Below are 13,166 nucleotides of genomic sequence, written 5' to 3'. Positions count from 1 at the left end.
ATAAAGTGATGTGTCCGATGTATCTGTTACATTCACAATTCCCTCCCCTATTTTATTGGCCTGGATATTAAACAAGTCAACAATAAGGATCACATTTCAGAAAGAAACAGGTATTTTAGAAGAATTCTCTTTATTTTGAGCGAGCTTTTCGTTGTAGTGATAATACATTTTTCTTTGTACTTCTTTGTTTCTGTGTTCTTATAATTCTGCTAAGTCCCGACGTACTTGTACAGTCAACGGCATAGAGAAGTGATTATTTCTGTACCTTGTCGCTTTTAATGGCTTGACAATTTCGTATAACACTTCGAACAAGACGTTAATATGACAAGGTCCAGAAATCATCACTTATTTATGCCGGTGACTGTACATACTCGTACAAGTATAAATTATAAACCTATTTGAATTTTGAACTCTTGTAGAAATAAAAAGTTCCAAATTTAAAATCAGACAAAATAAAATACCTGCAGTTTTAACAGCATTTCCCGCTAAACGAATTTTCATTTTTCGCCTATTGCAAATATAACATAAAGTAACCGCGCTCACGAATAAAGGTACCAAGCTGCCCCCCCGTGGCGCTTCCTTTGCCTTCGCCGAAATTTATGGCCATACATCTTACTGTACTTTATGGAAATAGACGATAGGTTAAATTGTTATAGAGGGTGCGGCCAAACCCAAACTAGGGTTTTTGTTCACAAGGGCCAACGGGGCCATCATTCATGCATTCTCTAACCACTCAAGCTAACTTAACAATACAATTTCACTGACATATCAAGAATATGATCTGTGTAAGGTGTCCTCCAATATTTATTTATTTATTTATTTATATAAAATATTAACAATATATGATAATTATAGTGTTATCAATACGAGTAAGTATGTCAGAAGGGGAAGTGTGTCTAGCTTTAACATTTAGCCAATTTAAACCAACGATAAGTGTTTATTGAGAGTTCATACGTTTACCACAAACCGTGAGTAGCAAGTTGCAAAAGTATGACTTGTACTTGCAAAAACACATGTGACTATGAATAAATAGGAGAAATGTGAAGGCCAGACACACTTCTCCTTATGACACACCCATATTGACCTTACACAGTGCCTTTTGCATTTCTAAATACGCACTCGAAATGTACCTATATTATATGTATGCTTTGAAGTAGAAGCTTCGGTAACACAGTTAATGCGGCCGGATATTATTGATATAATACGCAAGGGATGACTCCCCAACTGCCTCTAACCATAATATCTATACATACCTCATTGTACAAATGTACAGGCCTTCACGTTTGATCAGACAACAAAAGCTACTGCGATTGAGTTACAAACAATGTGATATGCCGCGTGAGCGAGTCAATATCAAGAAATGGACCTTCCGGCTTTGTGGGCGTCAATATTTGCACGCTGGTAGGTTTAATACGTTTATTGCTGGGAGTGACTCATCATAGGCATATTCGTAGCTTTCGGGAAATATTAAAAAGAATTGTAAGGACTTAACGTAGTACAATCATATTTATATACCGTGTTTTTATTGAATTCCGTTAACTTTAAGGGAAGGTTCTACAGAGCATCTTCTTACGGTTATTGAATTATTTAATAAAAAAAAAAATTGCTGACACTTTCCGAACAAACTCTATCGTTGATTGTTTTGATATGTGCCGTCAGACACTTGACATTAACTTTAAAGTTATCATAAAAATCCTCTCACACTAATTAATTCATTTATTATACATATATGTAAACAAAATTTTATCAGCGTGTTTAATATTTTACCGGTACCGGTACATAAGAATCTTGGAATCGATTATCTGAAAGAAGTACCTTACCCTAAAAGTCTAAAAAGTTGTATTTTAACTGCAGCATTCTTTACTTTCTTCAAGTTTTTCGTGACAATGTACCTCAAAGGTATGATAATCAAACTGTCTTTCCAGGTGACAGCTCTCCTGGCTCTAAGCGCCGGGGCAGCGTTCGCGAGCACCGGCGCGTTGTACGTCACTGAGCGTTTGAGGCTGGGACCGCGTGGCGGCACTCAGCTGGTGGTCAGGGTCGCTGTCAACACGCCGGGCAGGAAAAATATTACAGGTATGTTCAATATTACAGATCGCGGAGCGATTTGGTGAACGAATCCGATCAACTACTTACAACGCCATTCTTAAACTGACTGCATCATGGCAGAAGCAAAAAAACTCGTAGGTATCTCGATTTTTACTTTCCCTCACTTATGACAAGACAGAAGATAGTAAATGTTCTTCAATTAGACTTATATTGACCGGGATATAGACGTCGTGATTACCTTTTTGATTTTTGTCGAGCTCCCGATATTTCAATCGGAAGGATGGCTTCAAACTATCAAATGTAAATGTAGTGACACTGTGAGTGTAGTGTGTTTGGACAGACCATCGAGTGTGAATGCGACCAGTGGTAACGCTGAGAGTGAACGTAGCCGACGCGCGCGAAGGAGGGTAGATCGCGCGCTGTCTACGCAACTTTGACATCCACCCGCCTTCGTCAGTTTTCCGTGATCATGATGCATGCAACTGCGTCGAAATATCGGGAGCTCGACAAAAATCAAAAAGGTAATCACGGTCAATATAAATCTAATGAAAATAACCGTGAATCATTCAAAACTCTTAATGTTCTTCAAGTCTAGTTTTTTGTCTTCTTTGTACTTATCTGTTTTTCTTAAACTTACTTTAATTTAAGATTATTTGGATTGTGTAACTAACTCAATTGACATAAACTGTAACTAGTTCCCCGCAATACAGGCGTAGCCTAGTGTGGAGACCTCTGTTATATTCTGTTATAGATTTTATGGACAATAAAGTTATTCTTATTCTTACAGAGACGGACTAAAGACTATAGTCGTTTGTCTTTAACTTGAAGCATGTACACTTGAAAATAGGTACAAAAAATAGAACATAATAATTTATATTAAATTAAGTATAATAGTAAAATAATCCCTATTTGTGTTTAGTAGTATAGGTACAATCAGCTGCAGTGAAGAGTAGAAATTTGTATGTAAAGTGGTCTATTTTTTTCTGCAGCTGACTGTACCTGCATTAAGACAATCATATTATTCGTTTCATACGATGGATGTCGGAATTAAGAATACTTATTTTGTTTATTCGAAAATCAACATTGTTAACAAAATTTATTAAAATACAATCAAGGCGCCGATATATTATGACTACATCTAGATAGTTCAATAACTTAAGACAAAAATATTCGCAGTAAAAGTAACATATTTGACCTCGAAAAACAGTTCTAACAAACCAGGCCAATAGGACAAAGTTTTAAAATATTCGGAATGTTCACCAAGAAGGTAATCTGCGAAGCAAAATATTTTAATGAACTTGCCAAGTCGAATTCCTGAATTGCGTCCCAGACATAATTGTGAAATTAAAATCTTGGCAAAGTTGGTGGCTCTTGGTGTAACAAGCGTGATCATCCCCAAGGCATGAGAGTCTCTTGGAATTGTTAGAGCAACTTCCGAATTATCTTAATAAGTCTTTGAGGGATTGTTAAAATCTTGGAAAGTATATGACTAGTGTCTTTGTGAGCCGTGAACCTACGCGATATTCTTAGAAAAGGCAATACTTAGTGAAAAACAAAGTTCTTTATGTCGTTATCACAGTCTAGTGCCAATAGCCATTTGCGCTATTGGCGCTTTTAAGTTATTTATGGCAATTTACGCATTATCAACATGTTCTATAAATTGGATCGACGAATAAAATGTAGTCATAGAATCTGGTCACAAAAGTTTACGAGTTTCAGTTGAGAATTGCGACTTTCAGAGGAGACCATCCGGACATAAAAAAAATTGAATTAAGCCTAGACCCACGCTGTCTCTAGTCTCCGGTCAGTTACAAAGTGAAGTATCAGAGTAGATTCCTGTATAGTAAGGCGTGCATTTTGATCGAAAAAAAAAAGCAATGAATCGATAATATTGATCCGACTATTTGAAGTACAAACCCAGGTTACTCACAGGGCACCTACCTACAGTCATGAAATAATATATATTTTGCCGTTTCCTTGTTGGTTTCGATGTATATAAAATATTAATGTTGCTTAATGAAATAGGTGACTTAGTGAATAATATTAAGCGTGATCCTAAAAAATATTTTTAAATACCCCTTATTTATATTCATCTTAAGAATAGAGTCATATTAAATAGGCACCATAATGAAAAATATTAGATAACGCGGGAACTACCTACCTTTACACTAACCTGATTATGATCCGCGAGAGGGCGCGCAACGCTCAATAACTGTTTCTGTGTCGCTGTGTGTTTATAAATTAATTTAAAATGTAAATACTTAAGTGTTGGTGATATAATTGTCTTAAGACTCTAAAGGGAACATTTAAAAACCAAATTAATAGTTAAAGTTAAAAACTGAACAGTATATAATAGTGATATCGGCAAATAATTAAAGGATTGCGGTGATAAAACGGTTTAATTCCATCAGTGTCGGTAAAGATAAGCGCCAGTGACTTGAACGCGGACGCTTGTATGAACCGCTGCATCACTTAAGACCTTTGTGACAACGCCCGCTAAAGTTGCTCTATTGCTGGTCTAGTGCAGTATTGACCAGTTACTGTATAGTTTTAACGTTGAGTTTTGTATGTCTACATCTACTAACGAACATTAACTTCTACCAACATTTTAATTTTGTTTCTACAAAATAATCATTGTGTGTTTATCGTTAGTTAAATTTCAAATAAACATAAACAATGCAGTGCTCAGCCTGTCTTTTCACTGTTACTGAAATTGAACTACTTGTGTGCGTAATTTGCAAAAACAATTACCATTACAAATGCGTTAACATTACAAGTGCAGAATATAGGGAACAACAAGTGCAATTAAAAAGGGAATGGCGGTGCCCTTCTTGCAATAATGTCACAACTCGCAGAAAGGGCGCAGACCACACTCCAGTTCGGGCCCAAAATCAGCTCCGTCCCCACGATCTGTTTTCGGATTCCCAGCAGGCTGATATGTCATGTGATGCATCACTGTTGGACCTTGAGAATGACTCATTTGCCCTTGGAAACCGAGGAGCGGCACAGAGCCATGAGAGCGGGGGTGTTGAAAATAGTATCCCATACAGTGCTTTTGCGGCACTTTTACAACTTAAATTTGCAGAGTTTAGAACGGAGCTCAATAACAACTTTAGTACTAAAATTGATAGTTTGCGGTCAGAAGTGAAGTCATTGACACTTGAAATAAAAGGGCTACAGCATAATGTTAATTGTGTCAACGAAAAAGTGAAAATCCTCGAATTAGAGAATGTGGACCTAAAGTCTAAACTCGCAAATTGTGAAATAAATCAAAGCCCCGATACTCAAGCGTTGCAGGAGTCGGTCACACGGCTGGAGACTGAATTGAATGACAGGGACCAGGCTGCCCTATCTAATGACCTCGAAATATCTGGAATCCCGGAGTTTAATGATGAGTCGGCCGTGCACATTGTCATGGCTACGGCAACGAAGATCGGAGTTCAACTACAGGAGTGTGACATAGTGAGTGCGGAGAGGGTCGGGACAGTACGGGACGCGGCGCGGACGGCGGGCACGGAGCCCGCGCGCCCGCGCCCGCGCCCGCTCGTGGTGCGGCTGGCGCGCCGCGCGGTCCGGGACGCGCTGCTCAAGGCCGCGCGGGTGCGCCGCGGTGCCACCACCGAAGGACTCGGCCTGCCTGACCACACCGTATCAAAGATTTATGTGCATGACCGGCTCACCAGGAAGAATAGGGTGTTATTCGGCAAGGCTCGTGAGCGAGGCCGTTCTGAGCAGTGGCGTTTCGTTTGGAGTAAATATGGGAGGATTTACGTGAGAAAAACCGAAGCGTCTAAAGTATATCGGATTCGGACTGAGAGCGATTTGGACCGTATTTTTCCTACACCATCAAACAACGTCCCTGTGTAGCGATCACGACCTTATTGTTCCGGTTAAGATAAAAAATAGCGACACATGTAAAATAATGTTCACAGTATTCCTCCTGATCTGTGTTGTAATGTCACGAGTACAGTGTTTATTCAATTTTATCCTATGCCTAATTAATTATTTAAATGTTACTATTAATATGTTACGCTTATGTATTTGTAATTCTATTGATATGAGTTTGCATGTGATTATTAATAAGCTCTCTTTAAATTATTTACTTGAGTTCAAGTGTGTTAATAATGTTAAAATTATATTTTGTACACAAATGTTATATAATAATGCTCTAATGTTGGAAATGGTATATATGATAATGAAATATTTGGATCAATTTTATATTTCCTTGTATAAACATAATGATTTATTTAAATTGGGTAATACCATTATTATTAATGTTGATTACAATGTAATTCGAACTATTTGCCACACAGACGTTTGCCTAGACAGCCGTCATTTGACTGTACTAAAAAAAGGCTAATTAATTTGAAATACATTCAGATATTGCACTCATTTGTCCTGCAGTTTATAATAAAGAACAAACATATGACAATTGGCTTTTTGAATCCTGGGTCACTTGGGACACGCCACGAGGAGTTCATTGTGGCTCTTGAACGACACTCGGTTGACATAATGGCGATCAACGAGACCTGGCTACGGGCGGGCGAGGAGGCGCGCGCGCCGGCGCCCGCGGGCTACCGGCTGCGTCACGTGCCGCGCCCGCCCGACGTGCGCTCGCGCGGAGGCGGAGTAGGCTTTTATATTCGCCGCGGTATCTACGCGCGTCAACTCGCTCATCCTCACGCACCTTTAGTAGAGCAAATGTGGTTAAGTATAAAGCAGAACGGACTTCGGTTTATCATAGGTACAGCGTACCGTCCGCCCTGGCTCAATATCGACACGTTTTTCGATGCCCTAACCGCCTCTGTTGGTTCATTCTCTGAGTTTGATCACATTATTCTAATGGGTGATTTTAATATTGACCAGCTCTTCCCTGACGATATTAACTGTCAGAAATTCTTTGAATTTCTACGTTGTTTTAATTTGGAGCAGTACGTTTCTAGCCCTACCCATTTTACTGACCACTCGGAAACCCTAATTGATGTTATTTGCAGTAGCTGTAAACTGTCCCGTGTCTGTGTCGATTATATATCTGATCTTAGTAGTCATGCGTTCATTTCTTGCTACTTACATGTCACAAAACCAAAACCATGTCCTACCTGGATCTCTTTTAGGCCACTTAAATACATCCCAATCAACGATTTTAATGCGTATGTTGAGTCAATTGTTTGGGAACGGTTTCTGTGTGAAAATGTCAATGAGTCTGTGGAATGTTTTAATAAATATCTGAAACATATATTTGATTTGTATGCTCCTGTTAAAAATACCTATGTAAAAAATAAAAGCTTTCCTTGGGTGACTTCAACAGTTAAAGACATGATAAAATTAAGAGATAAAGCTTATGATAGAAGCCGCAAGAGTGGACTTGAATCTCATAAGCTGTATTACAAGGAGTTGAAAAATATAGTTAACCAAGCAATGTTTACGGAAAAACAAGCATATTTCAACAGCAATATTAATACACACACTAAAGACTCTCGTAAACTCTGGAAAAACATCAAACACAGTATTGTTGACTTTAATAATAAACATTCGAGCCTGCCTTGTCACCTTAATGACCCTAACTTAATTAATAAACATTTCCTTGATACTCCTGAAACAAGTGTTAGAATATCAGACCTCACGTTTTATGAATACAATCATTTCAACTCTACTAATATTTTTAGTTTGAAACCAGTTGATGAAAACAAAGTTGCTAAAATTATTTTAAATTTATCGTCTAACTCTCAGGGGTCTGATGGCATCACGCGCGACATGATACTTTTGACGCTTCCACGAACTTTAAAAGTGATCACTGATATTATTAATCAATCAATTAGGTCAGGAATATTTCCGGAAGCATGGAAGGAGGCCCTTATTAAACCTATTCCTAAAATCAGTAACCCTGTTGACTATAAAGATCTTCGACCGATTAGCATTCTGCCTTTCCTGTCAAAAGTTATTGAGAAAGTAGTAAGTCAACAAGTAACTGAATATCTTGAAGCTAACAGTATTCTACCATCAAAGCAATCAGGGTTTAGAGCTGGGCGTAGTACGTCAACTGCCTTGCTAGATGTAATTGATGACATTTTGACAAATATTGATACAGGAAACGGATCAATTATGGTACTGCTTGACTTTTCCCGTGCCTTTGACACTATAGATCACAATTTACTTCTTTCGAAGCTCGCCTATTATGGTTTTGATAGTTTGTCTTTGAGATGGTTCTCCAGCTATTTAAATAACCGCAGGCAAAGAGTAAATCTGGTTGATGAGAAGGGTAACTGTCAGCTTTCTGATGCCTCTCTGGTCTCCCGTGGCGTGCCCCAGGGTTCGATTTTGGGTCCAATTCTTTATATTTTATACAGTGCAGATATAGTGAAACGTATAGAAAACTGTTCCTATCACATGTATGCTGACGATATACAATTGTACTTACCTTGTAACCCAAATGAAATGTCATATGCAATAAGTAAAATTAACGACGACTTAAAACGAATAACCCAGTGGTCAAACCAAAATAGCCTAGTACTAAACCCACAAAAATCCAAATTTCTAATATTGGGTACTGAGAAACAAAGGCGAAAAATTTTAAGTCACAACCCTACGATTGAAATCGGAGGTCAGTGTATTGAGCAGGTAGCAGAAGCAAGAAACTTAGGTGTGCTCATGGATGGTAACCTTAAGTTTCACAACCATGTAGTGGAGACTTCTAGAGTATGCTTTTATAGACTCAAAATATTGTATAACGTACGTAGGTATTTGAGTACTGATGTGAGAGTATCATTGTGCGAATCATTGATATTGTCAAAACTCAATTATGCAGACACTGTTGTAGGTGGCTGTCTGTTGTCAAAAACCAAAAAGTTAATACAACGTGTACAGAATGCGTGTGCACGTTTTTGTTTTTACATTCCATCTCGGACTCATGTCACTCCTTACCTAAATAGTCATGGTTTATTGAATATGGAGTCACGACGTTCAATGCATTTTGCCTGTATGCTTTTTGGTATTGTCAAGACGATGAGGCCACAATATCTATATGAGAAACTAACTTTTTCACAGAGACATATTAGGGGAGCTACTCGTTTGCTTTGTCCACGGCACAGCACCGCCGCATTTCGTGACAGCTTTAAATACTCTGCCACGAAGTGCTGGAACAATATACCGCCTCCTATCAGGAACTCATTTTCAGTGTATTCGTTCAAGGTAAACTTTAGAAAATATATTTTGAATTTACAGAAAAACTGTAATTAAGTCTGTGCTAAGGATAGGGTAACAAAAATAATTAATTGTATATTTTATGTCCAGGTTACGCCAATCATTTGGATCTAATCATATTATTTCTATGCATTTATTTTGTAAAAATTGAGTATGACTATTACAGGTGAATAGTTCATAGCATAAAATATTATTAAAATTATAATTATATTCAAATTTATATAAATATAGATACAAAAACTATAAAATGATTTGTTTTGTATATTTTGTAGCTGCGCTCTCTCGGAAGGGTCTCCACGGAAGACCAGCGTCAGGGTCCTCCAGGGTCCCTTGGCATGAAGCTGAGTGGAGACCTTTTCAGTTACGCTTTAATACAATAATATTTATTATGTTAGTGTTATTAGTTAAGTTTAAATTAAGCGTTTTTGAATAAAGTTTCTTCTATTCTATTCTATTCTATTATTACTGTCATAAAAATGTTTGGTCAAATATTTCCGTTATATTTTGGGAGTCTAACTCCAAGCGATTGTAGACCGTATAGGGTCCGCATTTCGTATTATATAGTAGTGGAGCACAATTTCTGCGATAAAATATTGCTAGTGGAAAATTTCATCTTGGCGCGATTCAGTTTGCCTTGTCAACAAACCCGACGTCGAGTCGAACGCTCTTTGTAGGAAGTTGGTGGATGCTCTTATGTTATTACTTGCTGATCATTGCTGATACTTTGTTTGATGTACATGCATGATAATAATCTTGATAGACGTCTTGAGATTCAAACCATATTTACTCAATCTTAATAATTGATTTGTTTCGTTTATGAATTCAAGTAATAAAAGTTAAATTCGTGTATTTTGTAAGTAGTTAAGCTTGTAGAAGCCCTGATTATTTAGACATTATGAACTGTTTTGTTATTTGATAGGGTCAAAGACCAAATAAAAAATATCACCCTCTTGTCAATAGGAAACTTGACTGTACTTAAAATAAAATATTTTATACCATGCACGAAATAAAGCATCAGGTAAATATAAGAAAAACATTGATAAAAGTTATCTCTACATCCAATTTATATTTAATAAGTCAGGTAGAAATATATAAAGTAACTGAGTTGACCGTGACGTCACTCAATTCGATCTAATATTAATTCCATATTAAGGTGGCTCGCTTTCAATACAAAAAACATCTACCATTTATTTAGTCACCGCACACTACAACTAAATAAAAATATGCGCATTCATCTAAGTACTATACATTATCCGTCGTCGCGGTAGTGAATTAAATACATTGTTTCATACAGAAATCATGGACAAATTCATGTGAATTTTTTATTAATTTTACGTAAATATGCGTGCCAAATTTTGTGTACAGACACAGAGCCGTCATATTTCGCGCATTTTTAGTTGACATTGTCATCAGTGACATTTGGCTCTTGACAAGTAATTATTTAAAGATATTGGTTTAGTTAACTCAAGCAGACTCAGAAATAATGACGCATTTGGTCAACAAAGATACATATCGTGTATTTCGACACTGCTAATGTAAATCGAAATGGCGTCTCGGTCAAACGACCGACTATGATGCAGAAGATCGTGGGTTCGATTCCGAAGTTCTTTAATCATTTGAACTTTTATGGATTTATTAAGTATTTTTTATTTTTTTAATGGAATATTTGACTGTTACTATATTGCTTTCCTATTTTTTATTTTCATACAAAAATACAATACAATCCTTTATTATGCCTTTGTTGATAAAATAAATTATTACACGTCTGGTATAATACATTATACATAGGTCATAGTGTGGGCATAGTATTATTAATGTGCTGTATTCCTTGCATTTACTGAGCTGGTTGACCTATGTTGTTGTTGTGTGAATGTTTTTCTTCAACAACTAAATGGTTATATACAAGAATATGGGTAGCTTTTGCACATTGTAATTTTTCCTATTTGTATATTTAAATAATTATATATGTATAGCCTAATTTCGTCGGTAACAGCGTGTTATGTAATGGCGTTGTTGGTGAACAGTCGCCTGTCACACCGTGAAACTGCGTTCGAATCCCAGGATTCTATAAACTTTTTGTATTTTTTTGGATATAAGTTTCGTATTTTTTATTGACCGAGCAAGAATAGAGAGCCGAAGGTATTAATTTTATCTTAGAGAACATATTGATTTTTTATTGTCATTTTCATTTCTTATTTTCTATTTATTAAGTTGAGATATAAAACACAACTTTTAATACCCTCGCTAAATATAATATTTTCTCGAAATTACTCCTTAGATAAAAAAGTCCACTTGAGTTTTTAAAGCATTACGTTACTCAGTTAACTATTGCATTTTCATTTACTAATTTAAGATTTCAAAAGCGATTTGAATACCCTTGCTCCATCGAAAATAAACAATTAGAAAAAAAATCATTCGAATCGTAGTTTAGAAACTAAAATTGATCTATACTTTTTGGAATTTTTAAAAATATCAGATTAGGATAATTATGTTAGAAATTCTGAGTTCGACGAACCCAAAAATTATTACCGTGTAAGAGAATAGGTTTTTAATCTTTTTTGTGGAAAACGCTCAGTAACTAACTGTACGAGTACATATACATTTATGTATAAATAATAAAACAAAAAATAGTGTTTCATAGTGTTGTGTTCCTGCCGGTGAGTAAGGCTGCCAGAGCTCAACGAGGGTGCGGGGTGCTGACGACGGGAGGACTTACGGAACTAATTTGTTCCGTCTATTATTGTCCTTTGAGTTGTCGGCAACCCAAACCCTCCTTTGAACTTGTACACTCCTTTTTGCTGTGCACACACAGCAAAGGGGAGTGTACAAGTTTCTAATGGGGCGGCAACGCGCATGCGACACTCTTTGAGTTGCAGGCGTCCATGGTTACGGTGACCGCTTTCCATCAGGCGGACCGTATGCTTGTTTGCCACCGACGTAGTATTAAAAAAAAAAGAGAAAAAGTCCTGGATTACTTCCATGCAAATCATGCGATGGCACGTATTTACCGCAAGGCTATTTAAACAAGCGGTCGCAGTGTGAAATTACGGGATACAAAAACACTGTTTATATGTGTGAGTGGTACTTAAAAATAGTGTAAAATAGTAAATTTATCTACATTGAGGGGATTGACGTTACAATGAGAAGTTGAATGTTTGTTGTAATACGTCAATTTTAATATTAAATGTTCGCGAAGCATAATTGAAAGTATATAAATGCCTGTACGACTCCACGAAAATTAACTTTTTAACAAAAAATAAAACCGCCTTCAAAAAAAGCGTGTTACAAAACACGGAGAAACTAAAAAGCCAAAAATAATAAACCTTCGAATTCAGATTTCTTATCGGATTGCAATAATCTAAACATCCAAATTATAAACAAATCAATTGTTTTTGTAGTCGGTTCCAGACCTGTTCGTCGCCTTGCTATTTCCTGTTTGCCCCACCCAACCATACGCAGGCTGGCCCCGACTCCGAAAATAATTGATTTGTTTATAATTTGGATGTTTAGATTATTGCAATACGATAAGAAATCTGAATTCGAAGGTTTATTATTTTTGGCTTTTTAGTTTCTCCGTGTTTTGTAACACGCTTTTTTTGAAGGCGGTTTTATTTTTTGTTAAAAAGTTAATTTATTTGTTGATTTTTAGTGGTTCCTAGTGATATTATATGTATCAGTCCGAATATATGTACAGTAGTGAAAGAATTATCCTTTAACTCCTAACCGTTGAGGAGTTGACCTTCCATCATCAGCTCAGCCACATAAAATTATTACCATCAGGTGTAAATACTGGTGTACCTTTGAAAAATACACTAAGAACATTACATGTGCCTATAACATTTGAAGAGTTCCCTCGATTTCTCCAAGATCCCATCATCAGACCCCGACTTGGTGCCAATGGGACCATCTCGGGGTTA

General features: G+C 36.8%; 1 protein-coding gene across 1 annotated transcript in view; it reads left to right on the top strand.

Annotated features, from left to right (window-relative positions):
- Window positions 1-13,166, top strand: part of LOC125242256 (C3 and PZP-like alpha-2-macroglobulin domain-containing protein 8) — a 206,645-nt gene that overhangs the window by 171,647 nt on the left and 21,832 nt on the right. Inside the window, exon 13 of the mRNA XM_048151000.1 lies at window positions 1,926-2,076. Within this exon, the coding sequence (XP_048006957.1) occupies window positions 1,926-2,076 (151 nt within the window). The remainder of the gene's footprint in view (window positions 1-1,925; window positions 2,077-13,166) is intronic.

This window comes from Leguminivora glycinivorella, chromosome 2 (genome assembly GCF_023078275.1).
Source record: "Leguminivora glycinivorella isolate SPB_JAAS2020 chromosome 2, LegGlyc_1.1, whole genome shotgun sequence".
Taxonomy (NCBI): domain Eukaryota; kingdom Metazoa; phylum Arthropoda; class Insecta; order Lepidoptera; family Tortricidae; genus Leguminivora; species Leguminivora glycinivorella.
This window is presented reverse-complemented; position numbering and strand designations above follow the sequence as displayed.